This window comes from Macaca thibetana, chromosome 7 (genome assembly GCF_024542745.1).
Source record: "Macaca thibetana thibetana isolate TM-01 chromosome 7, ASM2454274v1, whole genome shotgun sequence".
NCBI lineage: Eukaryota > Metazoa > Chordata > Mammalia > Primates > Cercopithecidae > Macaca > Macaca thibetana.
This window is the reverse complement of record NC_065584.1, coordinates 143,240,121-143,267,987: the sequence shown is the minus strand read 5'-3', so window position 1 is coordinate 143,267,987 and position 27,867 is coordinate 143,240,121. Positions and strand designations below refer to the sequence as shown.

The following is a 27,867-nucleotide window of genomic DNA, read 5'->3' as shown; positions in this document are numbered from 1 at the left end:
GCATATTTTTCAAGAACAGGCATTGACGCAGCAGTTGGGTGTTCTTTATTATTAGAAGTAAACTTTGTTTTAATGTATAAGACTTCCAAAGTCTTTGAAGTTAAATCAACATATGGCACATGGAGAAATCAAGCCATATGTTTTGGACAGCTCCTAGAAGGTGGCTTGGTAAATATTAAATAACTGGAATTTAGAGCATCTCTAGTAGCAATTCAATTAGTGTGCATTTTAGTGTGAGAAATTTGAGAACTCAGATTCGTGTTTGATGATCGTGGTATTAGACCTATCTTTAAAGACACAGTTAATATATAAGGTAAAATGATTGAACTTTGGGAATATTAAAATATGATCAAATTTGACACATTTAAAGGTGTAAATTACCAAAAACATTTGGTGGATAGCCCACGCTACTTTGCCTCTAGTTGTACCAAATTTTCTTACCATTAAAAGGACTGTGAATTGGAGAATCAAGAGGCACATGAGCAAGATGGAAATGATGAACTAAAGGACTCTGAAGAATTTGGTGAAAATGAAGAAGAAAATGTGCATTCCAAGGAGTTACTCTCTGCAGAAGAAAACAAGAGAGCTCATGAATTAATAGAGGCAGAAGGAATAGAAGATATAGAAAAAGAGGACATCGAAAGTCAGGTCTTTAGCCAGTTTTTTTTAAAACATGACACAGATAAATTAAGTTTTAAATAATAAAAAGTACTTTTTTCTAGTTCAATTTGGAAGTCTCAGAATTTTTAAAAGATGTGCTACTAAAGCTACTTATAAGTCATCTAAAATCCTACCACCTTAGGCAACCTTTTAAATTTTTGCTTATTTCTTATAATATATATTTTTACATAGTTGTTACAGAGTTAAGTTGATATTCTGTATTTTCATATAACATATAATTTCATAATTTTCCCATAATTTATTAGACTGCTTTCTACAATTCTAATATACTCCTTTAATTTTGGACATTTTAAGTTTTAAGGCTTTTTCCCTACTCCAAGATGAATGAATGTACCAATTTCATTCTGGCATTGCCAGCATTACTTGGTGGTAGGGTTTTTTCCCCTTTCTGCTACCTTAGCAAGTATAAAAGGTTACTTTAATTTACATTTCTTTGGTTATATCAAGGGTGGGGAATTACTTATGAAAGTTTAATTTTAAAGTAGATAATATTTCCAAATATTTTCTTTGAAATAGACCATTTGTCCTGCTTTGAAGTATGTTAGTACATTTTAAGAAAGTCAGTGGGTTAAGGAGTCAGTGCTGTTAGTATTCATGCTTAAAACACTTCACTTCTACCTACCTAATAAATGAGGGGCTCAAGAGAAATGTTTCTAATTCTCTAGCGACATGGCTAATTTTTTTTTGGCATAAAATATAGTCTGAATATTAAGCATTGATTTAGTACCCATGGTATCATAGACATTATACAGAAAACAAGGCAAATGATAATCAGGTATAAGCATAAAAGCATTCTCATGTTACCCAGATATTTTGTAAAGCAAAGCTATTGTATACCCTTTTACATAGGAAATTGAAGCTCAAGAAGGTGAAGATGATACCTTTCTAACAGCCCAAGTAAGTTTACATTTAGTCCTATGAATTTGATATCGTGGGTGGAAGGGCTTGGAAAAGGAATCTTATTTTGACTTCATAATTCTTTAATTCATGTAACTGTCTTAAATTTAATACTGAGTTATTTACGTGACATACACAAAGTACTTAAAACTATTGGCAAGACCGAGGCGGGTGGATCACGTGGTCAGGAGATCGAGACCATCCTGGCTAACACAGTGAAACCCTGTCTCTACTAAAAATACAAAAAATTAGCTGGGCGTGGTGGTGGGCACCTGTAGTCCCAGCTACTCAGGTGGCTGAAGCAGGAGAATGGCGTGAACCCGGGAGGCGGAGCTTGCAGTGAGCCGAGATCGCACCACTGCACTCCAGCCTGGGCAACAGAGTGAGACTCTGTCTCAAAAAAAAAACAAAAACAAACAAACAAAAAGATCGGCAGCTGAAATTTCTGTTGCCAGAAAGATAATTGGAGTTATTATGAGTTTCCTATCATTTTCAGAATTTTAGAAAAAAGTCCATCCTTTCTGTAAAACCTAACTCTGGTTACTAGTCTTTTGAGAAGTCTACATTCTTCTTGATTTTTTTCTTGTCACTTGATGTAAAATAAGTCTTTTAAAAGTATTAATATCCTTTTCAAAGCTTTATTTAAAATTTTGTTAATTTAACACTCCTGTAACAGGCATAGTCTAAAAATGATTAAAAATTTCTAGAAATTTACTTGGGGGGTGTGTGTATTGCAAATGACTGCACTTCAATGTGTAATAACGTGTTGCTGCTAATGTGATACACATAGTGGACTTTTTAAAGTGACTTACAGATGTTATAAGCAGACATCTGCAGATCAATTTCTGCATAAAAAATTATCCTTTGTCTTTTTCTCATATCTGTAACTAAAGAACCCTTTGTTTTTGTGTCCTCTTAATTTCATTTTAATTTTTAATCTTATAAAAACCAGAGAGGGTTTGGTGGTTTTGATCCGAGTTGGTTTTAATCTGATAAATAAATGCACGCATCCCCGGCGAAGGGAGTCAGTGCCCATTGGCATGTATTAGCTCTAGAATTACCACAGTTATCCAAGTAGGAGAGGATCGTGTCCTCTTTAAATGGTGTACTTTCAAATAGAGATATGGGTTCCTTTGTTTACTAGATTCAGAAAAAATAGTCATCAGGTCAGTTATTTCCTCTGGGTAGTATTTCCTAGAAGAGTACTTGGGCCTTGTATTCATGGACTACTTATTGATGGCCCCTGCATGCTTTCTTTCCTGCAGTGCTCTTGCCTTTGAAATGCTAGTGAGCCACAGATGCTTCTGAGGCTATATATTGCCTCTCTGTGTGTTGTAGTGGAGGAGAAGTTGCATTTTGGAGAAAAATTGCATTTCTGGGAGAAATGTTGCTGATCATTTGGAATATTCAGAAAGGAAATATTAGAATGGTGAAAGTCTGTAAGGCTGTCCCTAAGTACATTGATTTCCTGGTGATAAAGAATCTATGAGGGGCTGGGCACTGTGGCTCATACCTGTAATCCCAGCACTTTGGGAGGCCGAGGCAGGTGGATCACAAGGTCAGGAGTTCGAGACCAGCCTGACCAATATGGCGAAACCCGGTCTCTACTAAAAATACAAAAAATTAGCCAGGCCTGGTGTTGGACACCTGTAGTTCCAGTTACTTGGGAGGCTGAGGCAGGAGAATGGCTTGAACCTGGGAGGCAGAGGTTGCAGTGAGCCGAGATCATGCCACTGCACTCCAGCCTGGGCAACAGACCGAGACTTGTCTTGAAAAAAAAAAAGAATCTATGAGGAAAATTAACTCTTAAATCGAGAGAGTACCTTTTCTAGATTACTGATTTGCAAAAAGGGGAAGTTGAGGTCTTTATATTATTTGGCAGCTGGATATTAGCTTCTGTCAAGGATCACTCCTATAGTTGTCCGCTGTGTGAGTTGTATGAAGGCATCATATCTAAGGATACCCACTTAAATAATAAACTTCATTACAAACATTTTTTAAATGGATGGAAATATATCTGAAGGAAGAACAGTTATGTATTTCTTATCGGGGAGCAAGATTCGCCATATTGTATCCAAAGATGAGGTTACGTTTTTAGAGAAGTTTTCTTTAAAATGACCTTTTTCCTCTTTCTAAATAATGTCTCATGGAACATCTAGAAACATAAATGTATCTAGGTTCCATATGATCTAATGCATCTAAACATGCTTACTGAGTCTATTACTATGTGCATTCAGGGATACTTCATAGTGTAACCATCACCCAGCTTCAGCTGTTTTCAGTTAATGTCCAGTCTTATTTTCCTCTATGCTTCTGTTTACTTTCTCCCTTCTGCATTATTTCAAAACAAATCCAAACATATTTCCCTTGAAAAATTTCAGTATGTATCTCTAAAAGAGAATTCTTATTTTTTATATTAGCACTCCTAAAATAAAAATTTTAATATTGTGAAATATACAGTTAGGATTCAAATGTTCAGTTTTTCTATAGGTTTTTTTTTTTTTCATTATGTCTTGTTTAAATCCAGATGCCAGTAAGATCTGTATGTTGTGATTGATTGAAGTGTTTTAGGAGGTTTTCCCTTCCATCTGTTTTCCTCTTACTATTTTATTTGTTGAAAAAAGCAACTTGCTTATCCGACGGAGCAAGGGTTAGCAAAAACAGGCATCTCATGTAGTTTGCCAGTCGCCACTGTAGAGCTTCCAAGGCCTGGATTTTGCTGATTACATTCCTGTGGTGGTCAACATGTTCCTTTGTTTATTGTATTTTTTGTAAATTGTTAAGTTGGTTGTAGCATCTAGAGGCTTGCTCTCAGATTCAGCGTTAACACCCCACCCCAGCACACACACAGCCGCCTCGTAGGTATAGTACTGTGTTCTTCTATTTGGATGCACATAATATCTGGTTGTCTTTTTGTGATGGTACCAATCATTGATGATTCATACCCAAGTAGGAGTTGCAAAGGGATGCTATTCTAATTCTATCATTTCTTCTGTATATGGTGGAATGTTTCTAGAAAGAGAAACTTCCCCTTATTTACTATTTGGTTACCCTGTGGTATCATTTACACAGGAAAGCCAGGATATATGTTTGATTCTTTCCTTTTTATTTACCAATTTTCAGAATATTGAGCTGATTCACTGGCATCTCTGACAGTGGCCAGTTCTTAATTTTTTCTTTTTTCCTCTTTAGATTCATTTCAAACTCATGGATTTGTATATATGTAATGTATTTTGGTCCATCACAGTTATTATCCTTAATGCTTACATTGTTCCATGTTGTGAGAGCCTCATCAAGTTGGCTCTTGAGTCCTTTCAGCATGATCCTAGTAGACTTTGATTGATTCCTTGCTTGATGGTATGTAAAGATGTGCCATTTCCTGCTCTAGAACTATAATTAGGCATTTCTTCTTTATAGTGGTAAATGATATTTCAAGACAACAATCTAGGTGGTGGAGGTGTTCACTGCTACTGAGTTGTTCATTGTTTCTAGGTCTTTTCAATGTACAATGCTAGAGAAAATGTTGGAGTTGTTTTCTTTGTTTTTGCTTATTTTTACTTTTAAGATAAAATAGACCTTCAATTCATATGGTACTTCCAAGATAACCATTTACTTTATCTTACGGTACACATACAACAACTTTAGAATGATTATACCAACACTACCACCAATGCAGTTACTGAAAGTAATTTAAGATTTTTTTAGACATATTTTTCGCAAGGATGTTTCCCTCTGGGGATGAACAAATCACCGTGTTTTAAGTTCTTTCCATTCTGTATGGTTGTATCACCCACTGATACATATCTAGGTTGATTTGTTTCATTTATTTTCAGTATTTAGGTATTGCTTTTGAAAGTTTACTCTGGGTGGGCTGTGGTGGCTCATGCCTGTAATCACAGCACTTTGGAAGGTTGAGATAGAAGGATTGCTTAAGGCCAGGAGTTCAAGACCAGCCTGGGCTACATAGTAAGACTTTGTCTCTACAAAAAAAAAAAGAAAATTAAAATAGCTGGGTGTGGTGGTCCATGCCTGTAGTCCCAGCTACTCAGGAGGCTGAGGCTGGAAGATCACTTGACTGCAGGAGGTCAAGGCTGCAGTGAGCCAAGATCATGCCACTATACTCCAACCCGGTCAATAGAGCAAGACCTTATCTCAAAAAAACATTAGAAAATTTAATCTGGCTGGATGCAGTGGCTCATGCCTGTAATCTCAGTTCTTTGGGAGACTTAGTCAGGCTGATCACTTGGCTCAAGAGTTTGAGACCAGCTTGGGAAACAAGGCAAACCCCCGTCTCTACAAAAAATACAAAAGTTAGCTGGGTGTGGTGGCGCACACCTGTGGTCCTAGCTACTCAGGAGGTAGATTGAGGTGGAAGGATTGCTTGAGCCCAGGAGGTTGAGGCTGCAGTGACCTGTGATTGTGCCACTGCACTCCATCATGAGCAACAGAGAAAACTCTGTCTCAAAAAAAAAAAAAGAAAAAGAAAAAGAAATTATATATATATATGTATATACACACACATATGTGCAGCATATTTATATAGGGATTTGTCTATTTCAAGAGCCAGTCCTCAGGCTTTGACTTAAAGCTGAAATCTTTAGGCATTAGCCTCTAGGAAGTTATACTAGGTGGACTTTGGTTCAGATTCTACTTCTATTAGTTAATTACAATATTGTGATTGTGGCAGGTTCTCTATTAGTCAATTTATATGTCTATAAAATGAATATTATAATTCTTACTCAGTTGATACAGGGATTAATCATAGATTCTGATGTAGTATATGTGCAATTAGTGGTCATTTGTAGTGTTGTTTTACTAGCTTGAACATACTGCTTACTTGAGAAATTTCTGGAGCTTTTTCTCTAAAATCTTGTTTGCTAATGCTTTAAATTTTTTTTTTTTTTTTTGAGACCGGGTCTTGCTCTGTCGCCCAGGCTGGAGTGCGGTGATGCAATCTCCCCTCACTGCAGCCTTGACCTCCCAGGCTCAAGTTATCACCCCACCTCAGTCTCCCCAGTAGCTGGGACTACAGGTGTGCACCACCACACCCGTCTGACTTTTGTATTTTTTGTGGAGATGGGGGTTTGCCTTGTTGCCCAGTCTGGTCTCGAACTCCTGAGCCCAAGCAATCCACCCATCTTGGACTCCCAAAGTGTTCAGATTACAGGTGTGGGTCATCATGCCTGGCTTTAATATGCTTTTATTCTTAAAAATTTCCTCTAGTTTCAAGAACCTCTTCAGTCTTTAATATTATGTGTATTCCTTTTTCTATTTGCCCTTGCCCCTAATGTTTCACTAACCTGAAAAATCTTACCTTTTTTTGTCATATGAAAATCTATATACCTCTTACAGCCAGATTCACTATCTCCACAAAGCTTTCTTTCATCTCTCTCTTATATGTAGTGCTTTACTGTTCACAGAGAGCTTTTTATATTCATTACCTTACTCAATCCTTGATATATCTTACATGGTTTACATGTCAACTCCACTTTATAGGTAAATTCATCCAGATAGATGACATACCACAGAGTAAAACTGTTTCAGTGATAACGACAGGGTAAATACCTAGGTGTCATGGTGCCTATTCTGATATTCTTTTCACTAAACTCCACACTAGCAAATGTTTTCTGAGTTCTATTGTACTTAACATAGTGCCAAAGTTAAGCACTTCAGATACATGAAAATCAAGCAGTTAGTTCAGTCTTTCCAGCTAAAAACAGCAGTCTTACACTGCATTTATTTAGTACATTTATTCAACAGGTATTTTTTGAGTACTTATGTGCCAAGCATTTTGTACTTCCCTTGATATTTAGCATATTCCCAGATAGGTAAGTAGTAGTTTAAAGTTATTGTGAAGGTTTGTTCAGTCCGAATACAGTGTTTACATGTCAAGCTAGAGGAAAGGAGGTCTTACTTAGCCTATACATGTACATATATCATAAGATAACCTATGGGAAGTAGTAGAATTGAATGTGTAGTAAATACTTGGTTCACTGAAAAATAAGTCCTAGGCTTGTCTTTGTCTCTTAGCAGTCGTTGCTGCTCCTAGGACGAAATGAAAATAAAGGAACTTTATGTCTTTTAGCATTGACTAAGGATTGCAGATCCCCCTGTGAGATAAACAACATGAGTTTGTAGACATTTGCTTCCTCTTCATATGTTAAATATTTTTTTAAGACAAACTTGAGTGGTTAATTTTAAAATATGCTTTACATTTAATAAATAAATGTTTTACATTTACTTATTTGCTTTTTTCCTCATTTGGAAAAAAAAATCTGTTTTCAATGGGGGGAAATTGTTTTCAAATAGTTGCATATCATGTCTGTGCATATATACCATTTAGACAGGGAAAATTTCCCATTATATTTCTTGGTTTGTTTCCTTATTGCAAGTATTTTGGACTTACTTCGGACTTACGGTTAGTGCTATGCTTGCTGCACATACTGCGCAGTAAAATCAACAGGCATTTACGTGTGGTTCATCTTTTTTACTTTACCCAAGTTGTTTTTGTGCTCCACCCACATTGTAATCAGTTTTGTTTTCTAAAAGTTGGGTCAGGCCATTTCCCTACCGGCATTTAAGTATATGTCATAAAATTTCTGTTTAAATTATGAAACCCTTCAGAAGACATGCTGAATTATTAAGATAAAAACCTAAAACTTCTCCAGCAAGTAAGACAAACCTTGCTAGTTACTTTAGCAACTAGAAATAACGTTATAATTGACAGGAACTACAATAGAACAAATTATTTTTTTTTTACATCATAGTATTTTAAAAATTTTACTTTTTAAAATAGCCAATAATTTGGACATGTTTTTTTCTTGAAGCTTCCTTTCAGTTTTGCATCTCTAAAATAATAACTTCGAAATGGTGTGCTCTTCGCATCTGAGGTAGATAAGGAGAATCAAACTGCATTCTTTAAAAAAAAATTTTTTTTTAAATATATATTTTTCTAAAATAGAGACAGGGTTTTACTAGGTTTCCCAGACTGGTCTCAAACTCGTGACCTCAAGTGAACCTCCTGCCTCAGCCTCCTAAAGTGCTGAGATTATAGGCGTGAGCCACTATGCCCAGCTACGTGTTGCATTCTTTAAGTTCATTTAGTCTGCTTTAAATACACGCTAGGGTGTCTCAGTTTATTGCTTCAAGAAAAATTACTAAACTCAAAGACAGTTTGAAAGAAAAAGATTTATCCATAATTCAAGCATAACTCATTCTTCCCTTGCTGTCTCTACCATTCCACCCAAGTTAAAATGTTTTTCTTTCCTTTCCAAATACTGCAAATTGAACACATAATGCTTAAAAGTATATTCTAGTAAAACAATTTATTAAGACATTCTTACAGGCTGGGTGCAGTGGCTCCTGCCTGTAATCTCAGCACTTTGGGAGGCTAAGGCGATAGGATCCTTTGAGGCCAGGAGTTCAAGACCAGCCTGGCCAACATGGTGAAATCCTGTCTCTACTAAAAATACAAAAATTGGCTGGGCGCGGTGGCTTATGCCTGTAATCCCAGCACTTTGGGAGGCCGAGGCAGGTGGATCATGAGGTCAGGAGATCAAGACCATCTTGGACAACAAGGTGAAACCCCACCTCTACTAAAAATACAAAAATTAGCTGGGTATAATGGTATGCACCTGTAATTCCAGCTACTCGGGAGGCTGAGGCAGGAGAATCGCTTGAACCAGGAAGTCAGAGGTGCAGTGAACCGAGATTGTACCACTGCACTCCCATCCTGGGTGACAGAGTGACACTCAGTCTCAACAAAATAAAACAAACAAAAAAATTAGCCGGGTGTGGTGGCGCATACTGGGAAGGCTGAGGCATGAGAATCCCTGGAACCCGGGAGGTGGAGGTTTGCAGAGAGCTGAGATCGCGCCACTGCACTCCAGCCTGGGTTGACGGAGTGAGACTCTGTCTCAGAAAAAATGAAGAGGAATTCTTAGAGCACAGTATAATGGACTTAGATAGTGATAGAAGTTACATTGCTGTGAGTTGATGATTTACTTGTTCTGGACTATTTTACTTCTCAGCTTATGGTCGAGCTTTTTAGTATTTTTAAGTTTCTTTCATGTTACCCTAGTTGTAAAATAATTGGTCATTCCCTAATTGGCACACTTTAACTTAGTACAAATATCATTTATTAATAAAATGATTCATAGAAATTATTATTGTTGGCCAGGCGTGGTGGCTCATGTCTGTAATCCCAGCACATTGAGGGGCCAAGGCAGGTAGAGCACCTGGGCTCAGGGGTTCGAGACCAGCCTGGGCAAGATGGTGAAACCCTGTCTCTACCAAAAAATACCAAAAAAATTAGCCAGGTGTGGTGGCACACACCTGTGGTTCCAGCTACTCGAGAGGCCGAGGCGGGAGGATCAACTTGAGCCTGGGAGGCAGAGGTTGCAGGAGCCGAGATCACACCACTGCACTTCAGCCTGGGTGACAGAGTGAGACAGTCTCACACACACACAAGTTTAAAAAAGAAAGAAATATTTTGAAAAAAGAAATTATTATCCAAATATACTTTTGAGCACACTGTAAAATAGTTGACATTTTAAGAAGTGCATGCTTTTATATGAATCTAAAATTGTATTATAAATAAGCCGTTTAAAGTTCTACTTATGTTTCAACTTTTTTAGTCTTTTTTCACTAAGAGGTTGTTACTCTGTAAAGGCAGCAATGCTTAGTGTTCTCTCTGTACCAACAGCATTAATTTCACCTGGAACCTTGTTAGAGATGCACATTCTAAAGCCTCATTCCAGACCTTCTGAATCAAAATCTGTGTTTTATTTTAACAAGCCCTCCAGGGGATTCCGATGCATGCTGAAGTTTGAGAACCACTGCTCTAAGGCTTTGTATGTGGTAATTTCACAACAAGCTTCACATCGCCTGACTTTAAACAGTGTACTTCTGATTAGTTTTTCTTTTAAAAGTTATTAAAAGCTGGACATGCTGGCTCACACCTATAATCCCAGCACTTTGGGAGGCCGAGGCGGGCAGATCACCTGAGGCCAGGATTTCGAGATTAGCCTGGTCAACATGGTGAAACCCCATCTCTACTAAAAATATAAAAATTAGGCTGGGTACGGTGGCTCACGCCTGTAATCCGAGCACTTTGGGAGGCTGAGACGGGTGGATCACGAGGTCAGGAGATCAAGACTGTCCTGGCTAATATGGTGAAACCCCGTCTCTACTAAAAATAAAAAAAATTAACTGGGCGTAGTGGCACGTGCCTGTAGTCCCAGCTACTTGGGAGGCTGAGGCAGGAGAATCACTTGAACCCAGGAGGTGGAGGTTGCAGTGAGCCAAGATTGCACCACTGTACTCCAGCCTGGTTGATAGAGGGAGACTCCGTCTCAAAAAAAAAAATAATAATAATAAAAATTAGCTGGGCATGGTGGTGGGTGCCTGTAATCCTAGCTCCTTGGGAGGCTGAGGCAGGAGAATCGCTTGAACCCAGGAGGCGGAGGTTGCAGTGAGCCAAGATCGTGCCACTGCACTCCAGCGTGGGGGACAGAGCAAAACTCAGTCTCAAAAAAAAAAAAAAATAAGTTAATAAAACATTTGGTAGGGCACAGTGGCTTGCACCTGTAAATCCTAGAACTTTGGGAGGCTGAGGCAGGAGGAATGAACGCTTGAGTCCAGGAGTTCCAGACCAGCCTGGGCAACATAGCAAGACCTCTTCTCCACTTAGAATTAAAAAAAAAAAATTCGCTGGGCATGGTGGCACACGTCTGTAGTCCCAGCTACTCAGGAGGCTGTGTGGCAGGAGGATCACTTGAGCCCAGGGTTTGAGGCTGCAGTGAGCTATGATCATGCTGCTACACTCTAGCCTGGACGACAGAGTAAGAAGCTGTTTAAAAAAAAAAAATCAAAACATTTGTTAAGCCAAGCGTAGTGGTTTGCACCTGTAATCCCAGCTACTCAGGAGGATAAGGTGGGAGAATCAGCTTGAGGCCAGGAGTTCGAGAGCACCTGAGCATCAATAGCAAGACTTGTCTCTAAAAAGTAAAATGATTATGTAATTTTTTCAGTTATTGAGATTAGAATGCATATCACTTTATTCTTTATAGTCTTATGTTTGGGAAAATGTTGGTTCTCTGTTGCTCTGATTACTTCAGTGATGTTTGCATTATTTGCTTGGTAGAGCAAATTAAGCTTCTCCCCTTTATGACACTTCTATTTTTAAGCTAGCACATTCTCAATTTTAATTTTAGTGAAGCTGTCAAATATTTTAAAATTAAAATCATGTTTTAAAAATGTGTGTGTTACTTGTTTTAATTCCCTATAGCACAAATACCATTTTAAAATTGGCTTGGCCATCAGTATATGTATGACAAATATGAACTCTTTTTTTGAGACAGGGATTTACTGTCACCCAGGCTGGAGTGCAGTGGTTGATATGAACTCACTTTTAACACATTAAAAGAATGAATAATTTGAAACTGACTTAGTAACTGTTCTTCTAATGTCTGATATACTTAAAGGGGAGTGTTATTTGTTTGATTTGTTCATTACTGTGTATCCAAGCACTTGAAAGTTACGTCTACAGGTTATACTTTCTGGTACTATTTTAAATAGTATATCTTAGCTAGGAGTACCTGTGAACTGAGTAACATAAAACACATCATCAGGTCAGTCTTCTTATTGACAGCTCTTTGATATGAGGAAGAATTGGATTATATAAACTAGTTTTGAATACCAAAATTAATCCAGTTTGTTATTGATCTACTCATTGATAGATATACCTGTTTTCTAAGATGTCCCAGACTTGTGCCACATCTCTCTCTACATGGACTCTGGTTTTGATTGGAATAGCCTATTTATTTGTTAGTGTTAGGTATCCCTACATAATAATATGAAGCTATCCACCAAATTTCACTTGGCTGATTTTGTACTATTACTAAAATCTAGTTTTATGTGAATTCATTTTACATTTGATTATTCTTTGAATTTCAGGATGGTGAGGAAGAAGAAAATGAGAAAGGTATGTTTGATGCTGAATAGAGTTTAAAAATTGCTAAAATTTAGAAAAACAGTAAATTATGTGAAAATAAAGCACTCCTTATTTGAAATCTTATTTTTGAAATTAGTTTATTTTCAAATTTATCTATTTAGTGAATTAAGTTAGCATCTTGATTTTATTTTCCAATTGGTTTTAATTTTCTTTTGAACACTAAAGATATATTCCAACTTAATAGTACATATCAGTTACTGTAGTGAGCAATGCTATTTTTTATTTAATCCAATTTTTATTTTTAAAATAACTTCTGGTATACGGTAAGTTGATTAAATTCTTAAGACTGACACTGCAGTAACTCATGTGTGCTTATTGGAGTCCGAGTGCATAACTCACAGTGAATTTTACAACTAGTCCTAAATATGATGAATGACCAGGAGACTGACTTTGTGTTTGCTGCTTAGAGAAACTTCCATACGGTCATCTGACAATTTTAGTTTAGACGAGCTGTCTCATTCAATACAATTACAGGGGCAACAGTAGTAATACATGTGGTCAGTAGGAGGTTATGGAAGAGTCCTTGGACAGAAGTCAAAGGATCCTACTTTGGACTAGAAAGGACATGGAGCAGGGTTAAGCAAGGCAAATAAAAAGCCTAGAAGCAATGACGAAGTAAAGCTACTGACTGAAAATGTCACATGCCCGAAGCCTTTCTGTTTTGGGGGAATGCAAGACATCTTTGAAAATGGTAATTGCAGACTGACTGGACAGGATGAAGACTGGAAATAACCAATTTCCTGAACGTTACGGAGCAGGAGCATCTTTGGAGCCTTCTGTACCAGTTTTCCATACGAATCTGGACTACTCAAGCATTGAAGAGTGAAAAAGATGGGGCCCTGAAATACTGTGAAGACTGATTGATATCCTCAGACTGTGACCTGTCAAGAAGTCACCATGGGAGTTCTGAAGGTCACTAGGGTTCAATCCCAGGATAATTCGAGCATTGAACAACAATCTGCACTTTTGTCACTGTCCCTTGGAGGAACAAAATCTTCCATATGCCATTAACTTATAACCAGAAATGAAGAGCTGGTATCTTCAGGATGGAACCATTTTCTCACTGTTGTTGTTTGGTGTTTGTATGTAGAGATCATTTTTTCCATGAAGAATAAGTGATCCTGGGTAAAGGATGGTTTATGTTAGTTAATACCCTTGTGTTTTTTTTTTTTTTTTCCTCCTAACCTTCCATCAGTGCTAATAACTGGCTTTATATTTTCTAGGTCCTATTCTAGCTTATGAATATGAAATTGTTTAAACTTCTTGTTTTGCCATATTTATTCCTGTTAAATCCTCTTAGATATAGCAGGTTCTGGTGATGGTACACAAGAAGTATCTAAACCTCTTCCTTCAGAAGGGAGCCTAGCTGAGGCTGATCACACAGCTCATGAAGAGATGGAAGCTCATACGACTGTGAAAGAAGCTGAGGATGACAACATCTCGGTCACAATCCAGGCTGAAGATGCCATCACTCTGGATTTTGATGGTGATGACCTCCTAGAAACAGGTAAAAATGTGAAAATTACAGATTCTGAAGCAAGTAAGCCAAAAGATGGGCAGGACGCCATTGCACAGAGCCCGGAGAAGGAAAGCAAGGATTATGAGATGAATGCGAACCATAAAGATGGTAAGAAGGAAGACTGCGTGAAGGGTGACCCTGTCGAGAAGGAAGCCAGAGAAAGTTCTAAGAAAGCAGAATCTGGAGACAAAGAAAAGGATACTTTGAAGAAAGGGCCCTCGTCTACTGGGGCCTCTGGTCAAGCAAAGAGGTTTGTTTTTCTATGTCAGTTCTTTACGATACTGAATTCCAGCATTCAATAAGATCACTCTACATTAAGGGGGTGGCTTCAAGAACATGTACAGTAATTAGTGTCTTATGATCCTGCCTATAATATTTTTGACCGTCATAAGTTACTTTTAAAAATTTTCAAGATCTTCATAATAATGCAGTGTGTTCTACTGATTGCATTGTCGAATGTCAGCATATATTTGGTTTTTTTGTTGTTTTTTGTTTTTTTTTTTCAAATTGACAATTTTTGTGTTTTATTTTTTAAAATCCTTGTGATGATGGTTAATGAACAACTATCAGTTCTAAGAACACAAAATGAAGTCAAGTCCCAGTCCTGAAATCTGGAGAAGATGGCCATATTTCCACTGAATAGAATTGTCAGAAAATCTAGATCTTCAGGCATCTTGGGGAAAATCAGTGCAAGAATCCTCAGGGAGTCATTTGTTCAAATAACCTAATCTAGGCCTTTGGAATTGTTAATCTGTATGAATAGCACTAGTTTGAAATATAGTGAATATCAAGCTGTTCTATTTTGGGTTTCGTTTTGTTTTTGTTTTCAATTTTCTTCTGGTGATTTGCCTCTTTAGCTCTTCAAAGGAATCTAAAGACAGCAAGACATCATCTAAAGATGACAAAGGTAAAGGGTTTTTTTCCCTATTTATTTCAGTGTTGACATTGCATATTTTCATTAAAAAGTAGTAGTTGTGTGGTGTTTTCTTTGACATTTAGTCCTTAAGAATTTTATTGACAGGCTAGAAACTTGAGATGGTCTTTATGTAAACTGTGGAATTATATATATTATAGAAAACTGATTGATGTGTTACTGTTTACTTACTTTGTAAACTGGTATTGGGTATGTTAAAAACCCATTGGCTAGGGAACACTTATCTGGTGTGTTCCAAGGGACTGTGTTGGATATTAATAGATATTTTCTTACATTATAATTTCAGAACTATTTTATCTTTTGTTAACTCATTGATAACTACTGTATATCACCACAACCTTTTCCCTGTTCACAGATTATACTTTCTGGTACTATTTTGAATAGTATATCTTAGCTAATTAAATAATACTTGTGTGTATTTGTGGAGTCTAGTGTTCGTTTTTCTTTTTTTTCAATTCTTGTAAGTTTCAAAGTGCAATATTTAGTTGCTTTCTGATACTGAGAAATCTCATGCCCATGAGCTATAGTTTCATCTTGTACATGTGCTGTGTTTACTTAAAAAATACTTACTTTCTACAAAAGGATTTTAAGGGAAAATAAAACATTCAGGTACTACAAAGCTTTTAAATACCTCCTAAATGTGTAAAGGAGAATTGTATGCATCTTCTATAGTTTATTTTAAGCCAATTGGTCTTTTAAGGAAAAAAAAAATTTTTTTCTGTAATTAGTAACATATCTGGGCCCAAATGTTACTGGTAACAAAAATGATACACAAACATTGAGTTAACATTTCATAAGGTCCTTGATGAATACCCTTTGTAAGAACAGAATCAAGTATCAACCATTAATATTTAAAATATTTGAGCCAGGTATGTGTTATCTTTTCTCCCTCTGAGTCTACGCTGAAAGTAGCTTCACAACTGTTAACACATGTAATTTTTTAAAACATCTAAAATTTTTACTCTTTCTCCATTTAATGTGAAATATAGAAATTGTTCCTTTTAATTGCTTGTATACTGTTTCTCTTAAAGTGAGTAAAAATTATTTTCCAGATAAAGTCAAGTGAATGAAAATTTCCCTTTTATTACAGCACATTTGAAGAAAAGGGTGACTGGCTAGGCCTGTATCCTAAGATACGGCCTCTATACGTATGAAGCCATAATTCGTGTGTGACATAGTACAGAAATGATTCATATAATCATTTACCTGTTATAAAGGATTTTGAGATCTCTGATCTTTAATCTTGTAGTTGTTTCAGAAGATTGTTTCTTACTGACTCTAGAGTTATCCAGCTGCATATAATTCCCATTTTGTCTTACCTATTCTCTTTTTTTTTTTTTTTTTTTTTTTTTTTTTGGAGACGGAGTCTCTCTCTGTCGCCCAGGCTGGAATGCAGTGGCCGGATCTCAGCTCACTGCAAGCTCCGCCTCCCGGGTTTACGCCATTCTCCTGCCTCAGCCTCCCGAGTAGCTGGGACTACAGGCGCCCGCCACCTCGCCTGGCTAGTTTTTTGTATTTTTTAGTAGAGACGGGGTTTCACCGTGTTAGCCAGGATGGTCTCGATCTCCTGACCTCGTGATCCGCCCGTCTCGGCCTCCCAAAGTGCTGGGATTACAGGCTTGAGCCACCGCGCCCGGCCATCTTACCTATTCTCTAATAGGGAATGAAGGTGTACCAGTTGGTTTGTCTTTGTTATTAACCATGTAAATTCTTGAAAAATGTATACCTTACTCTGACTTTTTCTTCTTCCATGTCAATTTCTAAGGATCTAAAGCCCACAGCAGATGTGGCAACTAAACAGTCTGTTCATTGCTAAGTGATTGCTTCCTGGTTGTCTCTATTCAGTGCAGTGGTAGACTATAAATTATTAAAACTGAACAGCAAATTGATTTTTTTACCCTCTTCAACTTAGAACTCATACAATAGGGAATGTACATATATTTAGATTTTTTTCCCTCACTAGTTATATTGTCTTGTTTGATTTCAATAATAATAAACACAGGATTTTTATATAGTAATGTCATACTATCAAAATTATAGTTTGGAAAGAATGTGGCCCTTTTAATTTTGTATAAAGATTCTGATTGAGATACTTAAACATCTGATATTAAATCTATTCTAGGAAGTACAAGTAGTACTAGTGGTAGCAGTGGAAGCTCAACTAAAAATATCTGGGTTAGTGGACTTTCATCTAATACCAAAGCTGCTGATTTGAAGAACCTCTTTGGCAAATATGGAAAGGTACATTCTTTTTACCTTTTTATCCGTCTTTCTAGTATCTGCATTTGAAATGAGGATTGTATTCTAAATACTATTACATAAATATCTTCTAATTTGTTGTATCTCTTAGGACGGTTAATAGACTTAATTACTGAATTCTGTGGTAATGGTAGATGAGAGTTAAGGGATAAATAGTGTTTCATCATTTAATCTGTCTCTGAGCCTTGGGAATCTTTGTATTCCAAACTTTAAACCTATTTAAGCCAAAGACTAAGTTTATTCATCATGATACTTTGTAGCACGTAGCTTGGGATCTGGCATATTGCTGAGCCTGATTTGGACATCTTGAAAAAATATATTTATATTTAGACTATTATTAGGCAGTGGGATATATAATTCAGTGGGGACTGGGGGGAACCATATACGATCCTTGTTATAGATTTCTAGTCCAGTAATGGAGAAAAATGTAAAATTGGCTATTATATAGGCATTAGAATCGTTTAAACTTATATAAAGTTATATACAAACATGTATCTATATTAAGTTTATATATAAACTTTTTTTTTTCTTTTTGAGACACAGTCTCACTCTGTCACCCAGGCTGGGGTGTAGCAGCGTGATGTGGGCTCACTGTGACCTCTGCCTCCCAAGTTTAAACTATTCTCATGCCTCAGCCTCCCCAGTAACTGGGATTACAGGCATGAGCAACTGCACTGGGCTAATTTTTGTATTTTTAGTAGAGATGAGGTTTTCACTATGTTGATCAGGTTGGTCTTAAACTCCTGGCTTCAGGTGATCCACCCCTGTCTGAGCCTCCCAAAGTGCTGGGGTTACAGGTGTGAACCACTGCACCATGCCTGTATATATAAATTTAATCAGAAGTTGTTTTAAGTGCTGTGAAGGAAAAGTACACAGGTGTTAAAAGGGGGAGGCTTTACTGTGGTTAGTTCATCAGGAAAAGTTTCTCCGGCAGTTAAGGGGAGACCTAAAGGAAGAGAAGTAAGAGTAGTCAAAGAATACTCCATTAATAACGAATGCTTTGAATTGTGAGCTGCATCCCTGAGGGCACTCAATACTGTCTACTTACATTACAGTTTTTCATATACATCATAGTTAATGTACTCCAGTGTAAGCTCTTCGAGGTCAGGGACCTTATTTACTGTACTTCATGTGCACATGATAGGCTTTCAAATATTGAAATTAGTGAATTAGTGACCATTATTGGTAAATAGCCGTTAATATTACCAAAACCTGTCCTCTTGATTTTCAGAGGCTTTTTTCCCTGCTTTAATTAGTGAGTTGCCTGAGTGTAAAGGAGGTTCTTGTAGGTGTCAGAAATAGAATGCTGAGAATTGTAGCCCCATGATAGGCTGTGTTATTTTTTCTTCTGTTTTCAATTGTTAGAGATGTGAAAACAATATTTTAATGTTGATATTAGTAGTAAAACTATATGCGGATACCATATATTTGGTAGGAAGACCCACAGAGTTAAAAATTAAATGGCTATGGGGCAAATCAGCCTTTCCTAGGGTTGAGGTAAAAGTTGGTTGGTTCCAGCCACCCACACCATTAAACTCCTGATTTTCCTGTTTCCTTGTTCGCAGCTTTATGTCTTTACTCTGTTCAGCACTGAATCGTTCTCTCTCACTTTTCTTCTCACTCATCCATACCTGCTTTGTCTCTCTTAACTACCCATCTTACAGAATTGAAATTATTTGTCATTTTCATATACATTTGAAAAGCACATAGATTGAAAATGTTGTCTTTCAAGGTTTAGCGTGTTTTTCAGGGGGTGCATTTTTAAGTCTGCTTTTTTATATGTGATTGGTTCTTTACTCATTATAGAAAAGTATCAACACTCATCATTAAAATACTGGAAACTTTTTCTCTAAAGACATTCAGGGTGGGCATATGATAGGGATATTTTGGTTCAAATCCAATTTATTTGCTTTTATTAATTGTGCCATTACTTCACTGATGAGATTGTTTTGGCTACGTTGGCTACATATTTGAGGGGAGGAAATAAATATAAAAAGAAGGTTAAATTGCTTTTTGGCACTTTAAATTGTTCCCCTGAATATTTATTAAGATGGTAATGTAGATGGTGATCACAAGAATATGAAATAGGCTGGGTGCAGTGGCTCATGCCTGTAATCCCAGCACTGTGGGAGGCCGAGGTAGGCCGATCACCTGAGGTCAGGCATTTGAGACCAGCTGGCCAATGTGGCGAAACCCTGTCTGTACTAAAAATACAAAAATTAGCAGGATGTGGTGGTGCATGCCTGTAATCCCAGCTACTTGAGAGGCTGAGGGAGGAGAATCGCTTGAACCCAGAAGGCAGAGGTTGCAGTGAGCCGAGATCACACCACTGCACTCCAGCCTGGGCGACAGAGTGCGACTCCGTCTCAAAAAAATATATACATATATATATGAAACAGAATAAGATACACCCCGAATTAATACATAGTTTCCGTTTTGAAGTTTCATGTATTTAGAAGTGTGTGTAGTTGGAACTAGAAGTGTGTGTAGTTGGAACATTGTAAAACTCTCTAAAGTACAGTCTCATTTTATAGGTTCTGAGTGCAAAAGTAGTTACAAATGCTCGAAGTCCTGGGGCAAAATGCTATGGCATTGTAACTATGTCTTCAAGCACAGAGGTGTCCAGGTGTATTGCACATCTTCATCGCACTGAGCTGCATGGACAGCTGATTTCTGTTGAAAAAGTAAGCTTGCCTAACTGTTTATCCAAGCAAGTCGAATTTGATCGCTAGTTCTCAACTCATAGCTGTTAACAGTAGCAGGGAGTAGAATTTGCAATTATTTTTAATTTTTATGTGTTTGTAGTTTTTACTTTCCTTATAATTTTCTATCTTTTCCAGATTTTCTGCCATTAACACACTTTTTATAATCACAAAAATGTAACCATATGTATAAATTGTTTTTCTGGTTCAAACCTTTCAGGTAAAAGGTGATCCCTCTAAGAAAGAAATGAAGAAAGAAAATGATGAAAAGAGTAGTTCAAGAAGTTCCGGAGATAAAAAAAATATGAGTGATAGAAGTAGCAAGTAAGGATTTATTATTTTTATTTATTTCGATAAACAGACTTTTTTGGTACATTATGAAGCACTCATTCTGGTTTTTTTGTCTGGGGTGGTATGGTCAGGACACAAGCCTCTGTCAAAAAAGAAGAGAAAAGATCATCTGAGAAATCTGAAAAAAAAGAAAGCAAGGATACTAAGAAAATAGAAGGTAAAGATGAGAAGAATGATAATGGAGCAAGTGGCCAAACATCAGAATCGATTAAAAAAAGTGAAGAAAAGAAGCGAATAAGTATGCTATATATCTTTTCAATCCCTTTCTAATGCATTCGACTGCTTAATTTTTACAGTGGAAGGGAAAACCTGAAATTATAATCCAGAGGTGTAAGCTTTGTTGTTAGGTGTCATTGTGGTAGGAAAGGAGGTCTAGTAGGAGTAATTGTCTTCTTTTCTACTCTGGGGAAACAAACAAATGTTTTCTTCCAGCTAACCTCCTTTGCTATTCTGGGCTGACTTAAAATGGTCATTGATTAGTACTATTGAATTAGGATCTTTTGGTATCACTGAAAGTATTTATGTTAGCAGACTGAACTGTTTAAAAAACTCTTTGCATTTAAGTTCTTGTAGAATAAGTAGGTTTTTTATTTCTTGTATTGGTGTGTGACTGTCAGAAGTTAGCATTTTTACATACGTATTTTCTTTTTCAATGATAATTTTTAGACATTTATTTTATATAATTTTTTTCCCTTAGGTTCAAAGAGTCCAGGACATATGGTAATATTAGACCAAACTAAAGGAGATCATTGTAGACCATCAAGAAGAGGAAGATATGAGAAAGTAAGTCTCTGATCAGGATGGCTGTATACTACTTCAGCTGTTTACAAAAGAAGATAATTCTGTTTTTCCGTAACCATCTTTGCATACTTGCATGCTAGCAAACCCAAGAAAAAGGAAATGTTACTAGTTATTTGAACTTTTTAAATGACCTGCTAAACTTGAAAAATAAAGCCCCAAAATATTTTAATTTCTAGTGTTCTTCTAATTTTTTTCTATAGATTCATGGGAGAAGTAAGGAAAAGGAGAGAGCTAGTCTAGATAAAAAAAGAGATAAAGACTACAGAAGGAAAGAGATCTTGCCTTTTGAAAAGATGAAGGAACAAAGGTTGAGAGAACATTTAGTTCGTTTTGAAAGGCTGCGACGAGCAATGGAACTTCGAAGGTAGGAAGAGGGTCTGTTTTATACCTGTCGTTAAATATAGGTAAATATTTAACACTGGTTATAAGCCAGATTTCTGGAAATTGTATTCCCACAGAAAACTGTTTAACACCTTAAAGAAGTACGGTAGCATCTAATGATTTCTTAAGTTTGCATAGCACTTTACAATTTACAAAGTGCTTTCCATCTGTTATCTCCAACTCAACAGTTCTATAAGGCTAGTTATGCCCATTATACAATTGAAAAAAGTGGAGGCCCAGAGAGGCTAAATGACTCTTCCAATGCCCACATGGCTAACAAGTGGCAGAGTCGGGACTCAGACCCAAGTCTTCTGACTCCAAGTCCAATGCTCTTTCCTCAACACCAAAGCTGCTGCCATAAAAAACATGACTTTAAAGGAAAAATTTGAGATAAGATAGTTTCAGAGTAGCTATAGTGTTCAAATACTGTAATCTGACATTTTAACACATTTAGCAAAATTTATTGTTTGTATTAGTGCCTAAGAGAAGGAAGATTTGCCCTGTGAGCCTAATGGTATTCAGATTGTATCCCAAAGCAAGCACTCTCTTTAAAACAAATGGAAAATATAAACAAAGCAAGATGTTTCCATTTTTAGTGGCCATATCTCAACAGTTCATCATGAGTGTCAGTTTACTTTTGTATATCAATTTTTGGATGCCACTTAAAATAGTCTTGTGGGTGTGTTTTGTAGTATATTATTTCAAATGTTAACCTATCTTGTCCAGGGGTTACTTATCATGGGATTTCATCTATTCATTCATGAGAGTGTTGGGAACTACCAGAGATACTTTTAGCAACTTAGGTTATTCTGCATAATAATTGACACACAACTTTACTAAAAGGAAGTAATCCTTACAGCACATAGAACCCATTTTCTTTTTTTTAAGATGAAGTCCAAATGTGCCTAGCTTCCTGTTTATTTAGTTGACAACAGATTGAGAGGAGAGTGGGATTGAGGGGCAACTAGACCAGTGATTCTCAAACCCTATGAGACCAAAATCCCTTTTATATTAAAAAATGTTGCAATGCCTTTACTCTCCTGAAATGAAACTGATGCGTAACATACTTAACCTATACTAATAATTTCCAAAAATAAAAGTAATGGCTTAACTATAATATAAAGGAGAAATAAAAGTAATTTATAATAAAAATATGTATTCCAGATAGGAATGTTTAGGCATGACTTAATGAAGTAGTCAGATGTTTGCATCCCTATTTAGACTCACTGAGAATGGGACAGCTCCAAATACAGACTGACATTGTATGTCAGTTGATATGTTGTATTGGTTAGTAAATACCAGAAGTAGTGTTGACATTATGACATGATTTCTGAAATGGTGAGCAACTCAAAAGTCTCAAGAAAGTATAATTTTCCTTCTATTTATATGGAGTTGCATTATTGGAAATTCTAAAATACATAAATCATATCAAAGCAGACAAACTTAGTATTTATGAAAAATGGGGTTGAGTTCTAGACTCACGTTATTTTTGCTTAAGGCATTTGGTTGTTTTTAATGGTGTGAATGTCCATTGTGGCATCTGAAAGGTATGAGAAGTGTTGGATGGTTCTTACTGTGTACAACTATCCTCACTATTCCATGCATCAATAAGATGCTTAGATTCCTTCATGCTCATACACTAAATGCTAGTATCTGCCCCATGGTCATTGTGATAATTAAAAATACCCCATTGATTTCTGTAGAAATAGTACTGACCCATTGAGAACCACTGCGTTACTAGAGAAAGACATGCCAATGATAGACAGAAAAGGACACTGACTACCTTACAGTAAGAAAATAACATTAAAAGTCTAATACAATAACAATTCAGTTCAGCAAACAGTTGAACTACCTCTGACTCAAAAAACACATTACCTGGAGCCATCTATTATAGGATAGTAAACATTCCAAAATAGCCCTTAAAGACACCATTTTGTTGTATGTAGTATTTGCTATTGTTGATGTTCATTGTTATGATCCCAAATCATCAAAATAAAGTATATACTTTGTTTAAGGAGATACAATAGAATATATAATAGGCATTAGAGCTTTTTCCATCAAAAACAGGTGTTGGAAGTTGTAGTTTTGTAAATTTATATATGCAGATTACATCCTTCTAAAATGTCAATTAATTAATGGACTATTATTATAGTGATTTTTATTTAAACAGGAATCATCTAAGAGGCAACTACTCTATATTATAAAATTTAGCTGCTCAGTTGACAGTCTTATTTATAAATAAGTGAAAATATTGGGATCTGTTTAAAGTTTTACTTTGAATTCTCTTTCCAATTACATTAAAACTACTTAGATTGAGTTGAAATTTTAAATTGCCAACCTCAAGGAAAAATTCAAATTCAAAGCTATTCTCTTTCACACAGTGCTAGCATAATTTAAGTATTTCTAAATACTGATTTTTGGTAGACGAAGAGAGATTGCAGAGAGAGAGCGTCGAGAGCGAGAACGCATTAGAATAATTCGTGAACGGGAAGAACGGGAACGCTTACAGAGAGAGAGAGAGCGCCTAGAAATTGAAAGGCAAAAACTAGAGAGAGAGAGAATGGAACGCGAACGCTTGGAAAGGGAACGCATTCGTATTGAACAGGTGCAGTCAGAAAATCTTTTCATCTTAAATAACTTTTTCAAACTCTGTGATTTTAGCCCTAAAATTTGCTTTACTTGTTGTAAAGCGTCTATAGAATGAGTTTAGCTAATGAGCTTTTAAGTGTCCCTGAAAGATAACAGTGAATTAGGTACTAGTTAAAAATACAATTAGTAGTGACTTTGTTCTAGATAACTGGTAATAATTCTAGCTCTGCAATATCATGGCAGCCTAATAGTCTGAGCATAGGACTATGAGTCCAGAGTAGTTGTAATCCAGGCTCTGTCACTATCCCAGTCTTAGAAAATAATAATGATTTCCTTACATATTATAGTGGGAATGATTTCCCAAGGCTGGAAGGAAATAATGCCTCTCTTTGCAGAATTGCACCTCAGGGTTTTAAGGCACTTAGTCTCCATACATATTAAGAACGCTATTTCTAATTCCCTTTAGGTGCTTTTATTTTAGTCGAATGATTAAACTAAACTTGACCTTCCCAAATACTTGCCAACTTTCACCACCCAGTCCTTGTTATTTTTAATGTTGCAGAACGATAGCTATAGCCTAGATTATTGAAATCAAATTTAGGTGTCATAGGTTTGTGTTTTGCCTGGTCTTTGCTTATGATGGTTTCTTAGCGACAGGATTAAAACAAGGTTGCATGTATACTTATCTTATGTTTTCATTTTGCCTTGGTTGGTTCTTCCTTCTGTGTTGTCTGAAGGAACGTCGTAAGGAAGCTGAACGGATTGCTCGAGAAAGAGAGGAACTCAGAAGGCAACAACAGCAACTTCGTTATGAACAAGAAAAAAGGAATTCCTTGAAACGCCCACGTGATGTAGATCATAGGTAGTTACTCACTTTATTCCTTAACAATTACACTTGCTGTTTTATTCCCTTTAGGCTAAGACTAGAGAATTAGAAAGTATAAACTCCTATCACTGAAATAAAAGTCATAATCAACAGGGATGGGAAGGATTACAGTACTGGGGTAGACCCAGTGCACTGGCAAGTGGGAACAGTCTGCATTTCTTTCCCTGTCTACCTTTCTGATGCCAAACGTTTTTCGTTATGACTGGAAATACATTGTCGTAATAGGCTTCAATAATAATTAAACAGATTTTGAACATTCTTAAAAAGGTAGTGCAGATAGTATAGAAATGGAAGTCATAAACTTGAGATTGAAAGATACATTCTGTTGTGTGCTTGGATTCATACTTCATATAGATTTAAAAATATAAGTATGCCCATTTAATTTTCTTAACATAAATTCTATTAAAATGAGTTGATTGTGTAGAGAAATAGGTGGAATGAATGAACTGTGCTTCTGACTTGCCACTGTAATGTTTCCAAAGTTAAGGATAACTGAAGAGGTTGTGAACTGCTGGTTAGAATTTTATTATAAAGTGGTTTCAAGTATTTTATTTGTCTTTTTCATTTAATAATTATAAGACATGCAGTTTTTCAACTATTTTTCTCTCCCGTTAAATTCCTCTCACACTATTTGACTTTACGTAATTCAACAATTAAGTCTTTGCTAGTTTGTACTCCTGAGTGTGTTATGTCTTGAGTTTATTAGCCCTGTTGTGTCCACAGTTCTAACATGTGGTATGTATGACTCCAAGTAAATGTCGTTTGATTACTGTAGAACTAATTTATGTAAATGAGCAAATATTTCTCTTCAAGGCGAGATGATCCTTACTGGAGCGAGAATAAAAAGTTGTCTCTAGATACAGATGCACGATTTGGCCATGGATCTGACTACTCTCGCCAACAGAACAGATTTAATGACTTTGATCACCGAGAGAGGGGCAGGTTTCCTGAGAGTTCAGCAGTACAGTCTTCATCTTTTGAAAGGTAGATATGTTGAAAATTGTTACATTTATTTTATGAGCCTTGCTAGTGATAACTCTGTTTCTCCTAAAATCTTCATTAAGAAGTACCAGGTCAGAACTGAATGCTCAGAACAAATTATATGGTTTTTGTTTCTGTTAATGGGAATGTGATTCAGTATTCCAAACTAATTAACTAGAACACCATTAAGTAGGTTGGCTTTATCTTCTTATCTTTATTTTATTTTTATTTTTTTTGAGACAGGGTCCCACCTGTCTCCCAGGCTAGAACACAGTGGTGCAATCTTGGCGTACTGTAACCTCTGCCTCCTGGGTTCAAATGATTCTTGTGCCTCAGCCTCCCAAGTAGCTGAGATTATAGACATGCACCACTACCATGCCCGGCTAATTTTTGTATTTTTAGTAGAGATGGGGTTTTGCCATGTTGGCCAGGCTGGTCTAGCACTTCTGGCCTCAAGTGATCCACCCACCTCAGCCTTCCAAAGTGCTGAGATTACAGGCATGAGCCACTGCGCCCGGCCTCTTCTTATCTTTAAAACTGTGGGAGCACTGATCACTTTGGATGTGCCTCAACTGTTAAGAACAGTAAAACATTCTTCAGCTTGGTAGCGACTTTGAGTGTTTGGTATCATTTCTCCTGAACACTAAGAAAACCAACCTTAGGCTAGACACTTAGTTCAGTTTGAAAGAAAATGAGTTGTAATAATCAATGACTAGCTTTTTTCCATGGCTTTGCCTTAAGTTCATTTTTTGGTTTCATCATTATAGGTTATGCAGACAAAGTTAAGAAGAATTAAGCACTCAAGTAAGCACTTCTTGGACCTATATTCTTTGTTTCTAATCAATAGGCGGGATCGCTTTGTTGGTCAAAGTGAGGGGAAAAAAGCACGACCTACTGCACGAAGGGAAGATCCAAGCTTCGAAAGATATCCCAAAAATTTCAGTGACTCCAGAAGAAATGAGCCTCCACCAAGAAACGAACTTAGAGAATCAGACAGGCGAGAAGTTCGAGGGGAGCGAGATGAAAGGAGAACGGTGATTATTCATGACAGGCCTGATATCACTCATCCTAGACATCCTCGAGAGGCAGGGCCCAATCCTTCCAGACCCACCAGCTGGAAAAGTGAAGGAAGTATGTCCACTGACAAACGGGAAACAAGGTAGCTGTGTACTTCATAATGCTTTCCTAGTGGTCTCATGCCTTGGGGCTAAACAAATTACAGTTTTGATCATGTATGTTTTTATGTTTTGTTTAACAGAGTCGAAAGGCCAGAACGATCTGGGAGAGAAGTATCAGGGCACAGCGTGAGAGGTGCTCCCCCTGGGAATCGTAGCAGCGCTTCGGGGTACGGGAGCAGAGAGGGAGACAGAGGAGTCATCACAGACCGAGGTGGATCACAGGTAAATGCTGCGGGAGGCTTGCCTCCAGCCTGCACACATACATTTAGAGGATTCATGAGCTACTCTGGATATACAGTAACATTTTGATATGGCCTAGCTAGATTGGAATGATTGAGAGGCATTAATTTTTAATTTTAATTTTTAAAATTAATCTGAATTTTTCTCATACTTTACTGTCAGAGTTGACCATCAGTAGTCCAAAGAGTTAAGGTACTAGCCTTGAAATACTGCATTTTGATTAAACTTCCTAGTGAAATTTAAGAATTGTTAATTTGATAAATGAGCCTGTCTAATTATAACTTTGGTTTTATTTCTTTTTAAGAAATTGAGGCTTTCAAACTGGATCTGAAATCTGTGACCTCTATTTGTGTTTCCTTTTCACTTTTTCCTTCTTAATAAAATATTCTTGACCAGGCATGGTGGCTCATGCCTGTGATCCCAACACTTTTGGAGGCCAAGGTGGGCAGATTGC

General features: G+C 36.8%; 1 protein-coding gene across 11 annotated transcripts in view; it reads left to right on the top strand.

The window, feature by feature from the left end:
- The window catches only part of SLTM (SAFB like transcription modulator), a 263,545-nt gene that overhangs the window by 228,181 nt on the left and 7,497 nt on the right, over positions 1–27,867 (top strand). For 3 of the 11 annotated variants that reach the window (XM_050796791.1, XM_050796801.1, XM_050796793.1), the window contains 16 exons: positions 451–648; positions 1,531–1,578; positions 12,535–12,562; positions 13,893–14,361; positions 14,969–15,018; positions 17,168–17,286; positions 19,839–19,988; positions 20,227–20,330; positions 20,429–20,595; positions 21,055–21,140; positions 21,359–21,522; positions 23,964–24,144; positions 24,866–24,990; positions 25,828–25,998; positions 26,843–27,154; positions 27,254–27,395. In XM_050796791.1, the coding sequence (XP_050652748.1) occupies positions 451–648; positions 1,531–1,578; positions 12,535–12,562; positions 13,893–14,361; positions 14,969–15,018; positions 17,168–17,286; positions 19,839–19,988; positions 20,227–20,330; positions 20,429–20,595; positions 21,055–21,140; positions 21,359–21,522; positions 23,964–24,144; positions 24,866–24,990; positions 25,828–25,998; positions 26,843–27,154; positions 27,254–27,395 (2,514 nt within the window). The remainder of the gene's footprint in view (positions 1–450; positions 649–1,530; positions 1,579–12,534; positions 12,563–13,892; positions 14,362–14,968; positions 15,019–17,167; positions 17,287–19,838; positions 19,989–20,226; positions 20,331–20,428; positions 20,596–21,054; positions 21,141–21,358; positions 21,523–23,963; positions 24,145–24,865; positions 24,991–25,827; positions 25,999–26,842; positions 27,155–27,253; positions 27,396–27,867) is intronic. The other 8 variants (XM_050796794.1, XM_050796802.1, XM_050796795.1 and 5 more) reach the window with 7 other exon arrangements.